The sequence below is a fragment of the Solanum lycopersicum genome, chromosome 1, assembly GCF_036512215.1.
Source record: "Solanum lycopersicum chromosome 1, SLM_r2.1".
Taxonomy (NCBI): Eukaryota; Viridiplantae; Streptophyta; class Magnoliopsida; order Solanales; family Solanaceae; genus Solanum; species Solanum lycopersicum.
The window spans coordinates 76,799,802-76,819,137 of NC_090800.1; the positions used below are offsets into that span (position 1 = coordinate 76,799,802).

General features: G+C 36.1%; 3 protein-coding genes across 3 annotated transcripts; 2 read left to right on the forward strand and 1 right to left on the reverse strand.

Annotated features, from left to right (window-relative positions):
* Positions 1–364: 364 nt before the first annotated feature.
* On the reverse strand, positions 365–7,917 carry LOC101262657 (2-methoxy-6-polyprenyl-1,4-benzoquinol methylase, mitochondrial). Its single transcript, XM_004229493.5, has 8 exons — positions 7,481–7,917; positions 6,392–6,518; positions 6,224–6,285; positions 4,933–5,091; positions 4,649–4,793; positions 2,683–2,754; positions 1,637–1,745; positions 365–898 (listed from the first exon to the last, which is right to left on the reverse strand). The coding sequence occupies exons 1-8, from the start codon at positions 7,581–7,583 to the stop codon at positions 797–799; spliced, it is 879 nt and encodes a 292-aa protein (XP_004229541.1). The 5' UTR covers positions 7,584–7,917; the 3' UTR covers positions 365–796.
* On the forward strand, positions 7,824–11,846 carry LOC101262956 (uncharacterized). The gene is made up of 7 exons (XM_004229494.5): positions 7,824–8,307; positions 8,960–9,132; positions 9,288–9,340; positions 10,315–10,435; positions 10,566–10,688; positions 11,166–11,334; positions 11,459–11,846. The coding sequence occupies exons 1-7, from the start codon at positions 8,131–8,133 to the stop codon at positions 11,642–11,644; spliced, it is 1,002 nt and encodes a 333-aa protein (XP_004229542.2). The 5' UTR covers positions 7,824–8,130; the 3' UTR covers positions 11,645–11,846.
* Positions 11,847–13,299: 1,453 nt separating this feature from the next.
* LOC101263246 (RNA polymerase sigma factor sigB) lies at positions 13,300–19,038 on the forward strand. The gene is made up of 7 exons (XM_004229495.5): positions 13,300–13,720; positions 15,364–15,656; positions 16,081–16,686; positions 17,513–17,743; positions 17,874–18,014; positions 18,148–18,348; positions 18,480–19,038. Exons 1-7 carry the CDS (start codon positions 13,633–13,635, stop codon positions 18,759–18,761), a joined length of 1,842 nt encoding a protein of 613 aa, XP_004229543.2. The 5' UTR covers positions 13,300–13,632; the 3' UTR covers positions 18,762–19,038.
* Positions 19,039–19,336: the final 298 nt, after the last annotated feature.

The following is a 19,336-nucleotide window of genomic DNA, read 5'->3' on the forward strand; positions in this document are numbered from 1 at the left end:
TTTTTTTTTTATGGGAATCAAAAGAGATCATTCAAAAGAAAAGCAAAGGGAACTAGGGAAGAGTTTGTAGGACATAATGTTTAAATATAATTGATCCTGCCTTAGGAACGCTAGTTATATGCTTAACACATGTAAATTAAATGTTGTTTACAGAAAGTTAGACAAAAGGTAAAAAAGTTTTAGCTAGTTTATCTCACATTAATAGATTAAGAACAGAGAGACTAATGCAAATTATACGTGCAATAACGAACGTGCTTTGCTCCCAATTTCCTTTTCATTACTTCTTTCACGACTAGATGAAAGGAAAAAGAAGAAGAAGAAATGAGCAAGTATGAAGATATTTGTTAGGACATAAGAACAACAGTAACAGAGAAATTACATCTTGTTCCCACCTGAATAACATGTTTTTCATTGTAAACTCAAGTACAAACTGTGTTGATGTTTACTAATCAAGCTAAAACACAGAGTATTGTGGACTTTAGCAGCAACTTATTCATAACTGAGCTTCATTTCTACTTAATGAAACTGGTTTCAGGCAGAAGAAAATTACTCCTATGAAGTCACAAACTTGCAACTAATCTTTAAAACAGTTCATGAGAAAGGCCATGCTGCTCTCAGAAAATTAAAAACATGGCCATTCCAGAAACATAGAATACATTGAATACCCATCTCTCTAAATTTGTATCTATGTGGCTAAGACGTATCATTGTGAACCTTATACTATTTCTTTGTGCGATCTTCCTGGTATCATAGAGGTCAAAAACCAGCCAGTCGCACATTAGCTTTGAGAAGAACTCTAGAACTTCACCCCTGAATGGATTGCGACAACTCCACCAACAAGGTTCTCGTATTCTACCTTTTGAAATCCAGCATCTGCAATCATTTTTGCAAATTGTTCCTGCATACAATAAAAGGCAAAAAGTAGTGAAAAAGCTGAAGCAGTTGCATGAATTGTAGATAAATATAGGGTAATGTTCCTAAAAGACCAACTCAAAAATTTTAAAGCACTGATTCAAAACCTTTAGATACTTCCCATTATACATCTAATTCAGGACATCCTATAAAGAAAGGGGGACCCTATTTCTGGAGTTTACCTATGATTCTGAATGCCAGTGAAACAATATTACCAAAGGTTGGCTTTGATATCATATGAAAGAATCTATGAAAATCATCAAACGCCAGAATCTCAAGGCAATGGTTGGAATCACCCAATTCCTTTATAAACACACACATACACACCTTTTGGATGACCTTATCTATCCTATGCAGAATATTTAAATTGAAAATTGGAAGGAACAATAGGACAAAGGTAAGTAACAGAGAAGGAAAGTTCTACCAACATATGAAAATTTTCTATTATTGCAGGTGAAGTGCTGATCATACTTTTTCATTTCATTACAAGAGCCTTTTAAAGAATTTAACTTTTGTTTAGAAAATGCATCCATCCATGATCACAAGAACTACAATCTCGCTGCACAGAAGTACACAAAGAAAAACACATGCATACGAGTTCTTAAATTGGTGATATTTAGCGATCCTCAGGAAGTGGCCATTAACTGGGATTCACCATGGTGCAATTACGGTGAACAAATTATCTGATGCTGCAACAAATGAGAGAAAGTTACACACTTAATACCTGTGGAGGGAAACGGCGGACGCTCTCAACCAAGTACTGATAAGACTCTCGATCACCTGTCACTAGCTCACCAACTGCTGGGATGACTGAGAATGAGTAGACATCATATCTGAAGAAAAAGAGAGGGAAAAAAGAAAAATAAAAATTTCAGATCTGCAAGAGAGAGCTCGTACAAGCGCTATCATACGTAATGAATCACAAATCTCAAATTTTGACAAACCAAACCCAAGGAAAATCAGCATAGTACAAACAAAGTTCATGCACAACTGATTTTAATCCATTGACATAGAAAAGAACTGTTGCTAATCATGTTATCTAAGTATTGATTCTTACGAGCAAAGATTAGATCTTTTGAATTCAAAATAAAATATCAGAAGCAGAGAAATATATGCAGACTTCAGTTAAGATAGCTGCAAAAGTTCCACCAGGTCGTTCCAAGCTGCAAAAGTTCTTGTATATAAAGCAGCATCCATTAAAAGGAAACTCAGAGTACATAGCTATTTGAACTTCAAATTAGGCCTGAGGGAATGTTTTATTTTCTTTTCCCTTTCCCCTCATACTCGGTATTTATTTGGTAAACAAAGGAATCCCATTAAGCTGTCTTGGGAAACAGCATTAAAAGTGATAACCTTTGGAGCACAGTTACTACTTATCCAAACAAAGAAGGCAGAAGGGGAAAAAGTTGAATATATAACAGAGTAGGTCAAACAATATTCATGGACCTCTTATCAATGTGCTGAACAATTGCATGGTGATAATAATAACTCCCTCCGTTTCAATTTGTTTGACCTACTTTTCTTTTTAGTCACTTAAAAAGAATGGACTTTTTCCCCTATTTAGCAACTCTTTAATTCCAATTTTCGACATGGCATTATAGGACATTTTGGTACATTTGACATATCTTATTTAAGACCACAAGATTCAAAAGTCCTTTTTGTTTTCTAAAACTCTGTGACTAGTCAAAATAGGCCAAACAAATTGAAAGAGAGGGAGTAATAAATAAGTGAAGTTATATAGGCCATTCATCCTATGACAAGAAAACTTACAAGTCCTTATAAACCGGGATATCAACGTGGCTTAGTTCAAGGCAGAGAAACCTTCCTCCCCTTTTAAGCACCCTGACAAACAAACAAAAACCATCAAGTCTAACATATTGACCACTTGATCAGTGCTTGAGACAAGAAAAAAGGGTATTTTGATCGCAGCAATCAACCATATAAACTTTCGCCAAGCACTCACACGAGTAACATTCAAAATCCTATGCAACAGTACTCCAAGAGATGGTAAAAAAGCAAAAAAAAAAAAAAGATCCTTGAGATTTGCTTTTGAATCAGAAGTTTATGAAACTTTCAAAAGTGCACATAAAAAAGCAACGATTTACCATTTAGTATAATTACGAATTACTAGACCTATTAAAGTCCTGTGACCTCCAATGTGAGAAGGGGGGATTTTCTACACTCTGATATCTTGACTATTACAAGGCCCCTAATTAACTGCTAAGCTAGAGGAAACAGACAGTCTCCATCTTTATATACCACCATGAACTGCCAAAGCTATGACATTTGTCTAGTGGAAGAAACAACAACATCCAACTTAAGAATTTAATTGTCAAACATTCTACCACGCTCCCTCAAACACAAAGGGAAAAATAACAACTAGAACTTGCTTATTTTGAGAACATTGAAAGCAAACATTACTACAAAATCTTAATGGAAAATCACCAGAAAAGCTCTGCCACCGGAATCTCTATAAGTTGTTGCCAGAATGTTGGATGGAAAGGATGCACTTGCATTGGAGCGGTCACCAAAAAGAATGGTGCCTCTAGAATAATCACGGGAAATAAATACAGCACCACTGGAAAATTGTCAGATAGAGGTGTCTCGAGATTAGAAAGAACGGCACAGAGGAACAATAACTGGAAAGAGGCGCTTTTTGACACTCCAGCAATTGCCTGAAAGAGGCATGAACCGTCAAAGTGGTCGCCATAAAGAAGCTAATGCCACCAAAGTGGGTCAAAGAGGCACAATCCGGCTGTAGCTTTGTTAGAAGAGACACGGTACCACAAGAATGATCACAGGAAGAGGTGTGTTGCCACCCAATAGGCCATCGGAAAGAAAGAAAGCAGACGAAACTTTGGCTGCACAAGCAGCAAAGGCCATATGCCGAAAGGTGAAGCTACATAAACCTAACAAAATGGTAGAAGCTTTCTTTTTGATAAAGGTAAAATCTTTTATAAGCACCATGATTAAGAACATGCTGCAACGTACACCAAATTACCTCAAAAGAAGATCTTACAAGTTACGTAAAGAGCTATTAAGGTCAATCATGGCCTCAACGTCGTGATTATCACGTACATTTGCCATATTGCTCCAAATAAAAAGCAAGGAAATACAGTTAAGAGAAGCAAAGAGGATACATTGACGAATTTAAGACATGATGATTACAAGCATGACTATTAATAGGCATTAGTTAGATGCAATACATATATTTAGGCTCATTGTTCTAGGAGAATAGATGTTATTCTATTCATTAGAGATGCTAAGGGTGTTTGAATTAGAGTGTTAAAGATGTTTCAAGGTCAATACCTGCATGCATATAGTGGACTCTGTGGAAAGAAAGGAATCAAAGGTGTTTTTTTAGATGAAGTAGAAAGGAATCAAAGGTGTTTAGAGAGCATATCCTTTCATGTTGTCGACACAATTGTTAGTGGTACTATGTAAGACATTTGAAACTTGCATAGCATCTTTTACTAGTTGACACTCAGATATGATCACTCAACCAGTGAACTATGTTTTAACCTTAACAAGATTGACACCGACTACATGAATCATTGGTGACATTCCATTATGTACACTTATACAAAGAGAAAGAGGAAAGAAAAGATACTCCACATAAACATTATTAGCTTATAATGATGTATAGTGAAGACTCATGAGCACTCATATGATCTTATCAAATTATAAAATTATCCCTTCCTCAATCCTTTCAATCACATCCAGGAAAAAATATTACCTATATGCTTCTGCAAGAACTTTCTCTATGTGTGTAACATTCCTGATACCAAAAGCAATTGTGTATCCATCCATTGAGTTGTCTTCAAAGCTCAAGGCTTCTGCATCTCCCTCTACCCAAACGAGAGACTTCTCCAGTCCAAAACCTGCATATTGTTAAAAAAGATGTCCAACAACAGAGAGGCATTACTGATTTACTTCAGTTTTCCCTACCAGAATCCCAAATTGACATCCAATTATCCACGGAATGCAAACAAGATAAAGCAAAAAATTAGAGCTATTTACCTCGCTGTTCGGCCCTCTTCTTACCCACACCCAACATGTTTGGATTGATGTCACATACATAAATTCTAGTTTCTTCGATCATGTCATCATCAAGAACATCTTGCATAGCTCTGCGTTTGACATTTTTTATATTTTCAAGGATCCTGAAAGCAACATCCCCTGAAAAATTAGGAAGTTTTTCACTCAAGTGGATTGAAGGAAATACAAAAATAAATAATCACTACCACGAAGAGAACATACTGAAAGTAAAATAGGCAAGAGTATTTTTACACTCTGCATTCAAGACAGAAGAGGGATAAGACCATACAGAAACCAATAAAATTCTAAATTCAATCTTTAAGAGCATACCCAGTGTGTATTTCACGTAGCTGAATGATCGAATGCAAATGAATGCAGCTTAGCCAATCACAAGTTCAGTTATCTTTTTAATAGGTGAAGTGCAACAATTTGGAAGAGTTACAACCAAAAAGATGCGAACATTACAAGTTGTGTACTGAGCTAATAAAGTCAACAATGTCAAACTATCATATATATCTAGTGGAGTCATGTTGCACCAAAGCCTAAGCAAATATATACAATTGTTTTCGTTGTTAAGCATAGAGATTTCCTTGTACGCAGACACTCTAATGCTCCTTCCCTTCCAAATGACCCACCAATCACAAGTTCAGTCATTGATAACGAAGTTCCAAATACATGAACTTTTTTGGCTTTGATTGCTATCAAGCCTTATCTCTCTCTCCCTCCCCCTACCCACCCCTTCCCACCCACAAAGAATATTAGAGACCAACTAGATAAAAAAAAATAAGAGAGAAATAAAGTAGCACATAAACGAAAGACCGCCTGAAATATTATACCATGTACTTAATTCAGGTTGAGCTAATTGGAAAAATGGACAATAGGTCCAGGGTTCAAATTTTGTAATTCTAGCTACATTTATTAGCTGAAGAAGCAAAGCTTGGTGGAGGTATTTATTGCATTACATTCCTCCACTGGACATTAAAATAGAAATTTCAAAGGAATATTATCACTTCTAGATCCTGCTTCGGATCTGCTAAAAGCATTTTTCTGCTCTCATCTTATCAACTGTGTAGCTCGGACTTCTTCAAAATTTTGCTACACCCATGTTGGATCCTCCAAAAATGAACTACTTTTGGAGGATCCAAAATGCATTCCGTGGCATGTTTGAAGAGTCTGAGCAAGCAACATTGCCAATCAATGGTGCTTTCCTTCTTTTAATCCAAGCTTTACATAATCACATAGCAGGATCAATGTTCAATGCCAAAAGTATCACCTGTTCCACCAGCCACATCAAGATGCTTCATTCCAGGAAATGGATTCAACTTCGAAACCAATCTGACATGAAAATTGAGACAAGAAATGAAGATGACAAAGATATAATCAGGAAATAGTTTCCATTTCAACTGTGATACTTTTTACGATCTTTCAGGTGGGATCTAACCTGTCCTTCCACAAACGATGAAGTCCACCACTCATTAGATCATTCATGAGATCATAGTTTGAAGCAACACTTGTAAAGACATTCCCAACCATCTTGCTCTTTTCTTCTTCTGCTACGTCCTTAAAACCTGGAATGCAAACCATGAAATTCCTAACTATACCATACAACACAAATATAAATCTTAAATCAATAATATCGATATGGGATTTGTTTCAATCAGCCAATGTAAAGATTGAAAAGTCCATGTATGCAACATAACCCCATAACCTGATACCCCTTCATCGTTAGTAGGGACATACGGAGATGGATTACCCACCTTCCATACAGTCATCAGTCACTTTATTTTGCACCATCTCCTTGAGGGGTAGCAATAAGGAGGCTCACCTTGTTCCATTCCTATTTATTTAAATTTGGTGTTGTATTTCCACCTTCTGTTTTGGAATGTTCAATGTTTGCAGCTATTCAACTATACTGGTACAAAAGAAATCAATTTTTGGCATCCAACTTCTTAACGCAAGAATTGTCTGTAAAAATGATTTGCCATCCATATACATCTGTTTCCTATTAGTGAAACGGTAAGTAATATACCAAAGAAATTGGTCATCACCCTCATGAATCGCTAACTCACAGTAGCAAGCTGCAAAACTAATGTCCCCAGCCCAAAAGGTTGAAAATGAAGAATCAAAGAAAAGAGAGCTTCCAGAAACAATACATCCAAAGTACTACTTCAAAAAAAAGTTGTTTTTCTTTTGGGAAGCACTAGCAAAAGAGATAAAATCATGTTCTCTTACGTATCTCAACAAGTTTACCAATTGTAAGTACAACAATCATCATGGCTAAAAACTCATCTTTTCAATAAAAACCCACCAAAGCTAAATTCTATCCCTTCCATTGTGAAATGCAAACATAATATAAGCAATCTTGCGCATTTCATTTGAAAAGTATATTATGTAATCCTCTTAAACACAAAAACAACGATACAAAAAGTAAATATGCATACACAAAATTCAACAATAAATAAACCATGTCACATGTAAATTGAACAAAAAAAATGGATTCTTGATGCACAAGAAGAAGAATAAAACTGACCAAAACTGGTGGCATGTGACTGCAATGTAGAGGCAGGGCAATACATTGAAGATAAGTTCTTTCTCCTCAAACTACGAGCAACTGATCGAACCAAAGTCGCCATTACTGATCCAAAAGAAAAAAAAACAATACCCTTTTGAACAAGAAAACAAGAAATTGAAGAATCAACGAAGGCAAAATAGAAGCACGAAAAAAGTAAAAGTTGTAGCCGCTTCAAAGATGAATCGGGTCGGGTTCGAGTATAAGGACAAGCGGGTTTGGGTTCTGTTTATTTCCCCGAAAAAACTGTGTTTTCTATTTCTTTTTTTTTTATATCACAAATGATATTCTAATTGTGTGGATCATATTTGTGTGGGTTCTTATCTTTCTTTTGATTTATAAATTAGTACAAAACACACAACACATAAATCGAAATAGATAAAGTAAAATTCTTTAACAAGGGTCTGAAATCTTGCTTTAGTTATCTTATAGTCGAGTCGTGTTTATACCGTTGCAAGTTACATCAATCAACTTGAGATTTGGTGTCAAACACAAAGTTAAACTCAGATTATACAAGTTTAGTGTAGCATATTTTTAATGACAGACAAAGCAAGAAAGAGTCGTGGAAATATGAGCTCCACAAATAAAATAGAATAGTTAGTTAAAAGTTTATGGGGTGGAGAAGGGAAGTGAGGGAAATAACAATGAATGTAGTAGCATGGTTGTCACCATGCACCACCATTTCATCACCAAACAAATTCAGTTGCTGCTCTGCCATTTCTTGTCAAGCTGAATCTACCTTGACAACAACTACTGCAACCGCCATTCGTCCTGCTGTTATTCTTCCGGTTTGCACTTCATTCTTCATTCTTATTCTCACCCTTTTTGTCTACATGTTCTTTTCCTCCCCGCGAATTTCAATGTTGTTGCTCCTATCCAGTTTCTTGAAAAGTTGAGTTCCATTGTTACAGGAAGTCCAACCTTTGAGTAAAGATTGGTTTTTTAATGTACTTTCCAATAAAAGTCTTCGTCTTTGCACCAAACCAATAAATTTATGATATTATACTTCCGTCCTAAATAGTAGTCGTATTGGCAAACTGAATTTGTTTCGAAAATTATATCCTTTTTTTTTAATTCATCCTTGCTTTTCCAATTAGTGGAGTATCAAATAAGTGAGGCATCAAAGATGAGAGATAAAAAGTTGTTTGGACAACTGTACTCTTTTGAGTTGTGACTAGAGCTTATATTAGATGTTATTTTTGAGGTGTACCCAAATAACTTAAAAAGATAGAGTTGATGTAGTAATTCTTCAGGTTAAGTTACTTGGTGCAAGTTTTGCTATGGAGTTCGCCTTGTGGGCGTTTTAGGAGGGGTGGCGGGGTCTGGAATTTCATCGCTACTTCTGTGGTATCATTTGTGACTTATGAACTATAGATAGAGGGATACATTGATTTTTGTGGTAATGGATACTAATTGAGTTTATCATTTAAATTTCTGCAGGGTTTAGGGAACAATACAAATGACTATGAGAAGCTGGCTCTTATACTGAAAGGCTATGGAGTGCCAACAGCAATAGCAAAAGTTTCAAGAATTGATTGGCTGAGGAATGCTGCTGGTTTGTTGGACACAAATTATTGGCGTGGCACTCTCCAGCCTCGACCAGTGCTTGACTGGTAGCAATGTTACAATTTTTCTCATGCTGTTCCTTTTAGTGATTATGGGGTTGATCCTTATTTTGAGATTTTTTGGTTTTCGTTCAAAGAGAAAATACCGGTGCTTAGCAGCTATCAAGCTATATGCTTGTACATTAATTAAAAAATTTGGCCAGGTACCTCAAAAGAATTGATGAAGCCGTCAGTGAAGCAAAAGAATTGGCTCAAGGTTCTCAAATAAGTTTACTTTCACTACTATTGATCTCAGAATTTCTTTTAATATGTTTCACCGTTGCTCTCTCTCTCTGTCACGCGTAAGAAAACACACACAAGTTTCTGCTGGTTCTTACTTTCTTTCTGTACTTCTTATCGATTCACATGCCTTTACTTTCCTTTCTGGTCCTAAATGCCTTGATAAACCTTCTTGTTTGCAAAGTGTTCCTATCATCATGTACATTGTAGTTGAAGTCCAAACAAATCATTAATTCCTTCTTGTCCCTGCTGTTAGGCTACTCATTTTCACAGAGTCTAAATAACACGGGGATATGGTCACAGTAAGTCATTTGACTGTCTAACTGCAATTAATGTTCAAAACTTAGTCTTTCTTGTAGAGGTTATGGTCTTGTTATTTTATTTATGTAGTATACAGTACATCTCTTAACACATCATGGCTAAACATGATATGTACTCTGGCAGTCCAGTTTGTCTAGATATAAGTATTCTCCCACTTGATCATAATTTGGACTAAATATTTCTTTAGTCTTCGTCATTTACTCCCCTTTATTTTAGTAGATGTGAGTCTGCTTGCATCAATATGGATCCAATATCTAATGTTCTACCACTTGATTATGACCTGACCAAAATTCATGTTTGGAGTCTTTTACTTGCACAAATTTACTCTGAAATTGAACACAAGGCATTATTCTCTGTCCTATCTAGTATCTACTCATTCTAGGTAGCTGCAAGTCCCAAAACATATATTTCATTGTGGTTAACCAGATTGCCACATCCTTCTTTGTCTTTACTTCATCTTTCTAGGATTTGCAGCATGTTGTCTTAGCACTTCCGATAGCTACAATTAAAAGTTGGCGTTTTCTTTTACAAAATTCTATAAATATGACCTTCAATCTTGATTGACCTACACAGTCCTCTTTACTCAACAGGATATGTTGCAGTCCCATAATCAGGCCACATTTGTTGTAGGTGAGAGTGGAACTTTATCTCTTATTGGGCATTCAGCTGGAGGGTGGCTCGCACGTGTCTATTTGCAGGAATTCGGCTCCTCAGACATTTCCTTGTTACTGACTCTAGGAACCCCCCACCTGTATGTATAGATTTATTCATCTATTGTATAGCTATTCTTTATGCAATTATTTATACTACACATCTAATAGGTGGCATTTCTTATGGTGATTGATTTCTATAAGCCTAACACTGATATTTGGTTTCATTAGGCCACCACCTAAAGGCTTGCCAGGAGTAATTGATCAAACCAGAGGCCTGCTGTATTACGTTGAAAAGAATTGCGGAAAAGCTGTCTATTCTCCAGAACTTAGATATGTATGTATAGCAGGGAGGTAATTATCAAAATTTTGGTGTTTTATTCATGTGCTTGATTTCTAGTGCTTCTTGTGAAGGCTGTTTTCACTGCAATGACACATCATTTCATTTAGTTCGTTCAATGCTCAATGATAGTGAAAGGGATTTTTGAAGCTACTCAACTATCTGATTATGGAAATGAACTATCTGACATTGTTCCTATATAGTTGTGCATGCATTTTAACTAAGAACAATGAAACACCAAACAACTGTGGGAATAAGTACTGACTTGCTTGAGGAATTGCTTCCTGTTTGATCCGTTAATTTGAGTATTTGACATACAGACCTAAGATCTACTTAACGAGGTTGTTAATAATTCAGTCCAAACTAAAACTATCTAGTCTGTGCCTATTAAGGTTTAGGCAGATGACAAAAAACCATCCTTTGCTGGATCAGAAATTATTTCTTACCTTAAATCCTTGCTGAGTAAAACCGAATTGATTTCACTTGTCTAGGTATATTCAAGGGTCGCGTTTCTTTGATTCAAGTTCAACATACAGCTCTGAAGTCATGGATGGTGCTGAACAGCCAATGTCAGAGGTTGCCGCTGTAAGCAACACAAATGCAGAGACTGAAACAGGCTCCACTTTCCGTACACGTTTTGTTGGTCAAGGCTACAAGCAGGTTTATACAAAAGAGCTCTTGAGTGCAATAATGCTCAAAATACCAATCTTTATTTTGTTTACATAAAGTTATCCATGAGCAAATAATCGTTACCTAACTACTCTTTCTTCTGAAACTTTACCAGGTTTGTGGCCAGGCAGATGTCTGGGGTGATGGAGTTGTACCAGAAGTTTCAGCCCATCTGAAAGGTGCACTTAATGTCACTCTGGAAGGAGTTTACCATTCACCTGTTGGTTCTGATGATGCTACAAGACCATGGTATGGTTCTCCTGCTGTTGTCGAACAATGGATCCGACACCTGCTTGTCTGACTGTATAGTTAAAAAGACAGCCTGGTGAAAGCATTCCTCGTTAGCAAGATCTGTGGAAGAGCGACTGTGTAGTTCCATGGTAAATATTGGGCAAATTTGCCTTATTCTTTGTGGCAAATGGAGAACATTGTTCATACTAATGTTACATCTGAGCCAATTAATGAAATCTTCCACATGAGTATCATGAGATCCCTTATGCTCATTGTTTTGTCTCTCATCCAGTCATTCTTAATCAGGAATAGGATTTAAGGACTGTCATATTCCAGGTTTTAGCGCGGTTTGTATGATCCAATGGCAGATACTTGTACTGTAATACAAAGTAAAAATAGTAACAAAGCTTTTCTAGCTTAAACTTCTTGGAATCCTAAACCTTTAGATCACAATAGATTGCTGCACTAAACCAGCAAGTGAAAATAACTAGAATGAGCAAATATAAAAGCATTTTATGCTCTTTAAGAACACATAATCCACAGGACCAAAAAGGAATGTGAGAGTGCAAACTCATACGACATGCAGCTCTAGTTTTATAACTCCTGATATGTAAATCTAGTGTGGCAGCTCAAGCTGAAATCTACACCTGCACACGAACACAACTACCACAAATATCGATATCTGACAAAAAGTGCAACAAGTATAGTATGAATACGTATCTACCTACATCGTCAGGTGAAGTAACCGTACATGTTAAATGCAAGTTGCAATTAATACACACCAATCAAGAAGATTCTGCAGATAGTCTTGAATGTTTATTCATTCACCAAGATATTCACAACTTTATTGACTACTAAGCTACATTACGTCACATTTTGACAACACATGCTAATTGCTACCAAGGAAATAGACCTGTCTTCAGGGTAGAACCAATTATACTTTTTCCTCTGTCCCAATTCACATGACACATTTTAATTTTTAGTCCGTCTTTGAAAAAATGTCACTTTTTTATATTTAACAATAATTTAACTTTACAAATTTTCTTTTACCTTAATAAGATGATTTACAACCATATAAATATCTAAAGTTTGTTTTGACTACAAATTTCTAAAGTCTTTCTTTCTTTTTTAAACTTTGTGTCTATTTAAATAATGCACATAAATTGAGACGGTCGAGACATAAGCCTTTATTTTCTTAAGATATAGGGAAAACTACCTTATTTACCTACATTAATACTATATATACTAATTCTCATCTATACTTTTATACAATTACGTATAAATATACATATATTTTTACAACTAGATATACTAATATAGGAAGGGACATGAGCGATAGGGAGAAAGATGAGTTAGATGAGAGGGAGGCAAGCAAGATTTGGTTATGTAACTCAGATACATGCAAATCCATTTAGATAAAGTTCATCTAATTTTAACGCATACATCTCGAGATACATGTATCTGAAAGGATCAAAATCTATTAATATTCGTAATATTATAAATTAAAGTACATCTAAGTAATTAGTTCTCTAAGTAATTAGTTCCTAAACTGGTGTTTCGTAATTTATATAATGTGTATATACACTTGCATGAGATATGTTAAGCCTCTGAATTCAGCTGAATGGAACTAGTCAAATGGGCTTATTGTGTTAATGGTCTAAAGAATAAAGGGCCGACAAGAAAGCCCAGATAAAAACAGGATTATTATTATTTTTAATTTTTAATTTTTTTAAAATAATAATATCGGCTTCGTTGTCCCTTTCTCCTGTTCAAGAATCCAGAGGCTAAGTTCTCTTATCCTTCTATTTATCATTTTCCAACAAACACATCTCTTCTCTTTCTCCATTTTCTTCTTCAATCTCTGCTGTTACACTCTTCTTCTCTTTCAATACATTTTCTGGGTTTTAATTTTAACCCCATTTTTCAAGATTATAACTCACTGATGGTGAAAAGTTTGCTGCTTTATTGACTGATTAATCTTTGAGAATATGGTGTGTAAATTAGTGTCTATTTTATGAGACCCCATATGCTTGTATATGAATTTAGAGTAGAAAGAAGATGTCTTACTTATTGCCACAGTTCCTGAGCTTGCCGGATGCTTTTGTCATTTGCGCTAAAACCCAACAGCAGACCACTATCCAGCTTTGTAAGTCTGTCTATCTATATTTTCTTGAGAATTATGTTGTCAATTAAGATGGGAATTGGGAAAGTTTTGTTCTTGATTAGTGGTAATGTGGAATGTGATGTGTGAACTTTGTGTGTCCATTTTAGTTTAATTCTGTCTTTTGCATTTTAATCTCTGCTCATGATTCATAAATTGCTAGTTTCATAATTGGAGTTGAGCAATGTTTGTTGAAGATAAGATCAATTTTTGCAAAAAGAGGAAGTGTAAATGGTATGGATAAAAATCTGTATTTTATATGAAATTGCAAATGCTTTAAGTGGGAAATGGATCTTGATGTTTCAGCAGAACGACAATAATATATTCGGTGTGATTAGAGGAGTCTGGGGAGGGTGGGGTGGTCGGACTCTTCGAAAATGCCGGCGGGTGCATGTTGGATCCTCCAAAGGTAGTGCATTTTTGAAGGATCCAACACGTGTGCAGCAACATTTTTGGAGAGTACGAGCAACATAGCTGTGGTGTACACAGGCCTTACCTCCCTACCTTTGGTTAGGTAGATAGATTGTTTCCCATAGACCCTCGGCTCAAGATAAGTGTTTCTCAGAATAGGTTTAAAAAATAAATATTGATAGCAAAAGTAGTAAAGCTAACCAAAGTAAAAGAAACAACAGTAGTAATAAAATTGAGGAATAAGATCTTGGTATTTCAACGGAGGAGAGAAATGGATTAGGAAGTGATTCTAATTGTATGCACTGTCTCCATTTTCTCTGAAATAAAGCAAGGTTATTAATAGGGCAGGTAATTGTATTATAATATTATTATATTAATTATTAGGTCAAGGACTTCAATTGTTACTTGGAATCTGAGGGTGATTTTCCTACTTGAATTTGTAAAACATTTCAGAGAAAAGGTCCTTCAGTTATTGTGGTTTTCTTAGCAATTAGTTTTTTGATGGCCTGTTTGTTATAGCATAATGGATAAGAAAAATTTGGCAGCTTCCTATAAAGGTGCTGCGTTTGTCATGTACTTAATGTCGTTGTTTTAAGTTCGTCATGTTGCGGTTTCGTTACTTAGAACGGAAATATGATGTTTGGTAAGGATGACTATACAAATTATGCCCCGAAAACTAGATTCTCAGACAGTGATGAAATCATCCACTACTCAAAACTAGAGAAATTACGTGCAAATGAGTGGATGCTCGGTCACAAACACACCCTGAATGGAAGAGAGCAAGAATCAGTAATGGGAAGTTAAATCACTAACTAGACAGCTACATATTGTTTTCCAAGAAAGCCTGGCCTAAAGTAGAAAAGTCGGTCTTGTATTTTAAGGAAGTTATCGGCTTTGCCCTCAATATTTCTTTTGAAATTCCTGATATGCATTTGTAAACTTGGATTTATTATCTGGTGCTCTTGCTCTAGTACAATTGTGGCTTTCCTCGTACGACTTTAACTTTGCATGATCAACTTCTGGGTACTCTTGCCAGTTTGCCTTTTCCTGATTTTACTCCTATGCAGACCTAGAAGCAGGAATCATCCTTGAACTAAATAGTTAAACTTCTCGATAGAATCTTGTGGCTTTCTTCAGTTATTAGTGGAAGTTTTTAATGATTCATCTTATAGACATAGACTTCTGTTCTTCTTACTGTATCCTTGGCTGAAATGCAGCAAAAAGTAGAGACAATATTCATTTGAGGACACAATGCATCCTATCCACTACATCTGCAGTAACATCAACAGCAACATCTACTGTGCTTGGCATTGAGAAACTACAGTTACCATCTATTGAAATCCTCTCAAATTCAGTCGCAGCAGAGAGATCATGGAAATCACCATCAGCTGCCACAACCACAGTACCTGGTATACAGAAGCTAAAGTTGCCATCTTTTGAGGCCAACCCAGATTCAGTTGCCCCAGATAGGCCATGGACATACACTGGAGCAGTTGGTCCACCTGCAGAGGTTAGAATTTAAATAAATATGGAAAAATTAAGTTTGAGAAACTGACAGGACCTGAGGTCTTCAATCTATAATGAAAATATGAAATAAGTTTCACATGTTGTTCTAGGTATCTGTTTTCAAAATTCAGATGTACTTGCATTTTCGAAATACGAAGTAAAAGTAGTTTTGGACTTCAATAGGTCGTTTTCTGACAGTCGGTTGACGTTGATTATGAAAAACAACGGTGAAAAGATTTTCCTTTGCTTTAGTTATCTTGGTCAATATTCCCTAACTTATTATCTACCTTAGTGCCATTTTGCCAAATTCCAGTCTCCTATTTTGATTCAATTACCCTCCATTTCCCGTTAATTGATGTAAATTGTAAACCTTGTTCGTCCATGAAAATTTTGTTACAAGTATAACTGTTGACTTTTCATGTTTGCAGGCGAACACTAAACCTGAAGATTCTCTTGCTAGAGAGGAAGCTATTGTAGCTGCTGCAGCCGCTGAAGCAGTTGCTTTAGCAAAGGCTGCATTGAAGGGTGCACAAGATGCTGTAATGCTGGTCGGCTATAATAATTTAAAGGACTCCGATAATGTCGGCAAAGGTACTCTATCAGAAGCTAGGACTGCTCCATTTGAGAGTGTTCATCTGGCTCAACCTGGTGAGACAAGGGGAGTTGGTGTTTGTGCAGAATTAAATGGAAGTGAGATGAAGTGGACTGGAAGTAGTTTATTCCGGGACACACTTACAGATTCTGATGACTTGGAGCCATCACATGAAGAACTGGAAATTCTTCAGTCACAGCTGTCGAATGTCATAGCTGTAAAATCAAATCGTCAAACTGAGCGGAAGGCCAGAAGAGCTAAAGCAGTAGAGAGGGCTGCAGCCAATGTTTTGTCTGTGAAGTCTGGTTCTACCAGTCGAAAGAAGCGTGCTTCAGTACAAGATGTTGATTACTCAGATCCATTGCGTTACTTGAGAGGAACTACATGTAGTTCGAGGCTACTGACTGCATCTGAAGAGCAGGAGTTATCGAGAGGAATACAGGTGTGCTTTAGCTTTTTCTAAGTATATGACCCCATAATTTTTGTTCTTTTTCCTTTTAAGAATTTGCCTCTTCCTCTTTCTTTTACCACATCAATACTCTTTCATGTGTTTAATATACGTATTCTGGCTTGAATGGATTTCAATACATGTAATGGCTTCTTCTCTTAAATTCTTTTATCTGCCTTGCTTTTGACAATTAGTGGACTTCTTTTTTTTCTTCCTCTTCCCTCCTTTTGGTCTTAGTAATAGAATACTAAGTACATGTTGGTTGATCAAATTATTGAAAAAAAAGAAGCAGCAAAGTTTCGTTTGTTTTATATTTTTTTACTTGATAGGTGAAAGTTTTTAGCTCCAAACAGATGTGATGTGCTCACCTTTTATCTCATTTCACTCGCCTTTCATTATTTTCCTCAAGGCTCGACGTTCTTGGATCTAAAATCTGAATCTAAGAAGCTGGGTCTACTCTTTCTTATGAAAAAATCAAGATTTAAGTACCTTGAGTTTCCTGGATAGTTTGTGAATCTTCTCTCTTATTGATCTCCTATGTGTGTTCATTCATGGAATTGGCTTTTGAAATAATATGGAATAATCCTTTACTGATCCTTTTCAAGGATATTTTTCACGTAGCCAAAATTTGTGTGTGTCTATTAATTGATAAAAGCATTGAGGATGAACCATATAGTCTGCAATGAATAGAATGTTATGGCTTCAAATATCATATATGTACTATATTTTGCTGAGGAGTTTGCTTTCTACTTTCCTTGCAAATCGTCTATATCATTTTCTGTTCAATTTTAGACCATTTATCAGTTTCCAAATGCTACAGGACCTGTTGAAGTTGGAAAGACTTCAGGTGGAGCTTACAGAGCGTTGCGGAGGTCAGCCCACTTTTACCCAATGGGCTGCTGCTGCCGGAGTTGACCAGATGACCCTAAGAAAGCGTTTGAACTATGGCGTTCTTTGTAAAGATAAAATGATTAAGAGCAACGTGAGGCTCGTTATTTCTATTGCCAAAAATTATCAAGGAGTAGGGATGAATCTTCAAGATTTGGTTCAGGTATTTATGGTGCATGTTATATGCTATCTCAAGACTCTACTTTTATTCTGGTCAAGACTCTAGTTCTATTAAAGGATCATCTGAAATATTATCTGCTGATATATCCTCATTTTTGGAAATTTATGTGCAGGAAGGATGTCGGGGCCTTGTAAGAGGAGCTGAAAAATTTGATGCCACCAAGGGTTTTAAGTTCTCAACTTATGCTCACTGGTGGATTAAGCAGGCTGTTAGGAAATCTCTCTCTGATCAGTCCAGGACGATTAGGTTGCCAGTACGTGATCCAACTTTGCAAGGACATTTTTCTTCAAATATTGTTGATCCTGCACTAATTAAAAAGAGAGCATGTCTATACATAGGCCTTGTTGATGTTCCATTTTTTTACCATTTGATTTTTATGTTCACAGTTTCACATGGTCGAGGCTACTTATAGAGTTAAGGAAGCAAGAAAGCAATTGTTGACTGAAAATGGTAGACATCCTAACGATGCAGAAGTAGCAGAAGCAACAGGGTTGTCAATGAAGAGACTCGCTGCTGTGATGTTAACTCCTAAAGCTCCAAGATCACTTGACCAGAAAGTTGGGTTCAATGAAAGTCTCAAACCTTCGGTTCGTCCTTAAAACATCTCTCCTCTTCCTGTTTAGGGTGTCAGCTTTGCGTCTTGTCGTGCAAAAGTCTAGCTAGAAACTTCATTATTTTTACAGTTGTGTTCATTGATCCCTTTCTTTTGGGTTCTCAGGAAGTGCTTGCAGACCCTGACGCGGAAACATCAGAAGAAATACTGACCAAGCAGTTCATGAGACAGGACCTGGAGAAGGTATTAGACACCTTAAATCCAAGGGAGAAGCAGGTCGTTAGATGGCGATTTGGACTAGAGGATGGCAGGATGAAGACGTTACAAGAAATTGGTGAGTTAATGGGCGTTAGCCGGGAGAGAATTCGCCAAATAGAGTCTTGTGCATTCCGTAAGTTGAAGAACAAGAAAAGAACAAAGTTTTTGCAGCAATATATAAATGCTTAAAGTCTCTACTATATATACATCAAGAAAGTAGATTTGACCTTCCAGTCGTTGAGTCTTTGTTGTTAGAAAAAATTGAGGCTTAGATAAGCTTTGGTTCTTTAACTGTTCTTATTCTTCAGAACTCTGCAAATATGTTGTGCATAATACAAAATTTTGGCTCAAATAATCAGATATTGTAATTTATTGTTGTAGGTTTAATTTTGGAAAGATTAAAAAATTGTAAACGTACATTTCTACCTTTCTTGAATAGTAGCTTTAGAGCAATGATAAAGTTGAAGTTGTCTGTCTTATAGCCGCTTAAGGTGTGGCTTTTCTTTGGACCTTACGTGAATTCTATGTTTTGTGCATTAAATTATTTTTTTCTTTTAAGTGTGTTTTTTAATTTGACCTTAGTCAGTAAAATGCAAAATTACATGCTAAGATATCTTGGTAATCGTACGGAATCTAAGAAATTTGAACTACATTATAAATTGATTAAGCATTAAATATCAGATCATTGACAAGCACAAAATTCACGTAGGAATTAAAAAAAGTCAAAGTTCAGAAAACTTTATAAATGTTGATATCCTAAATAG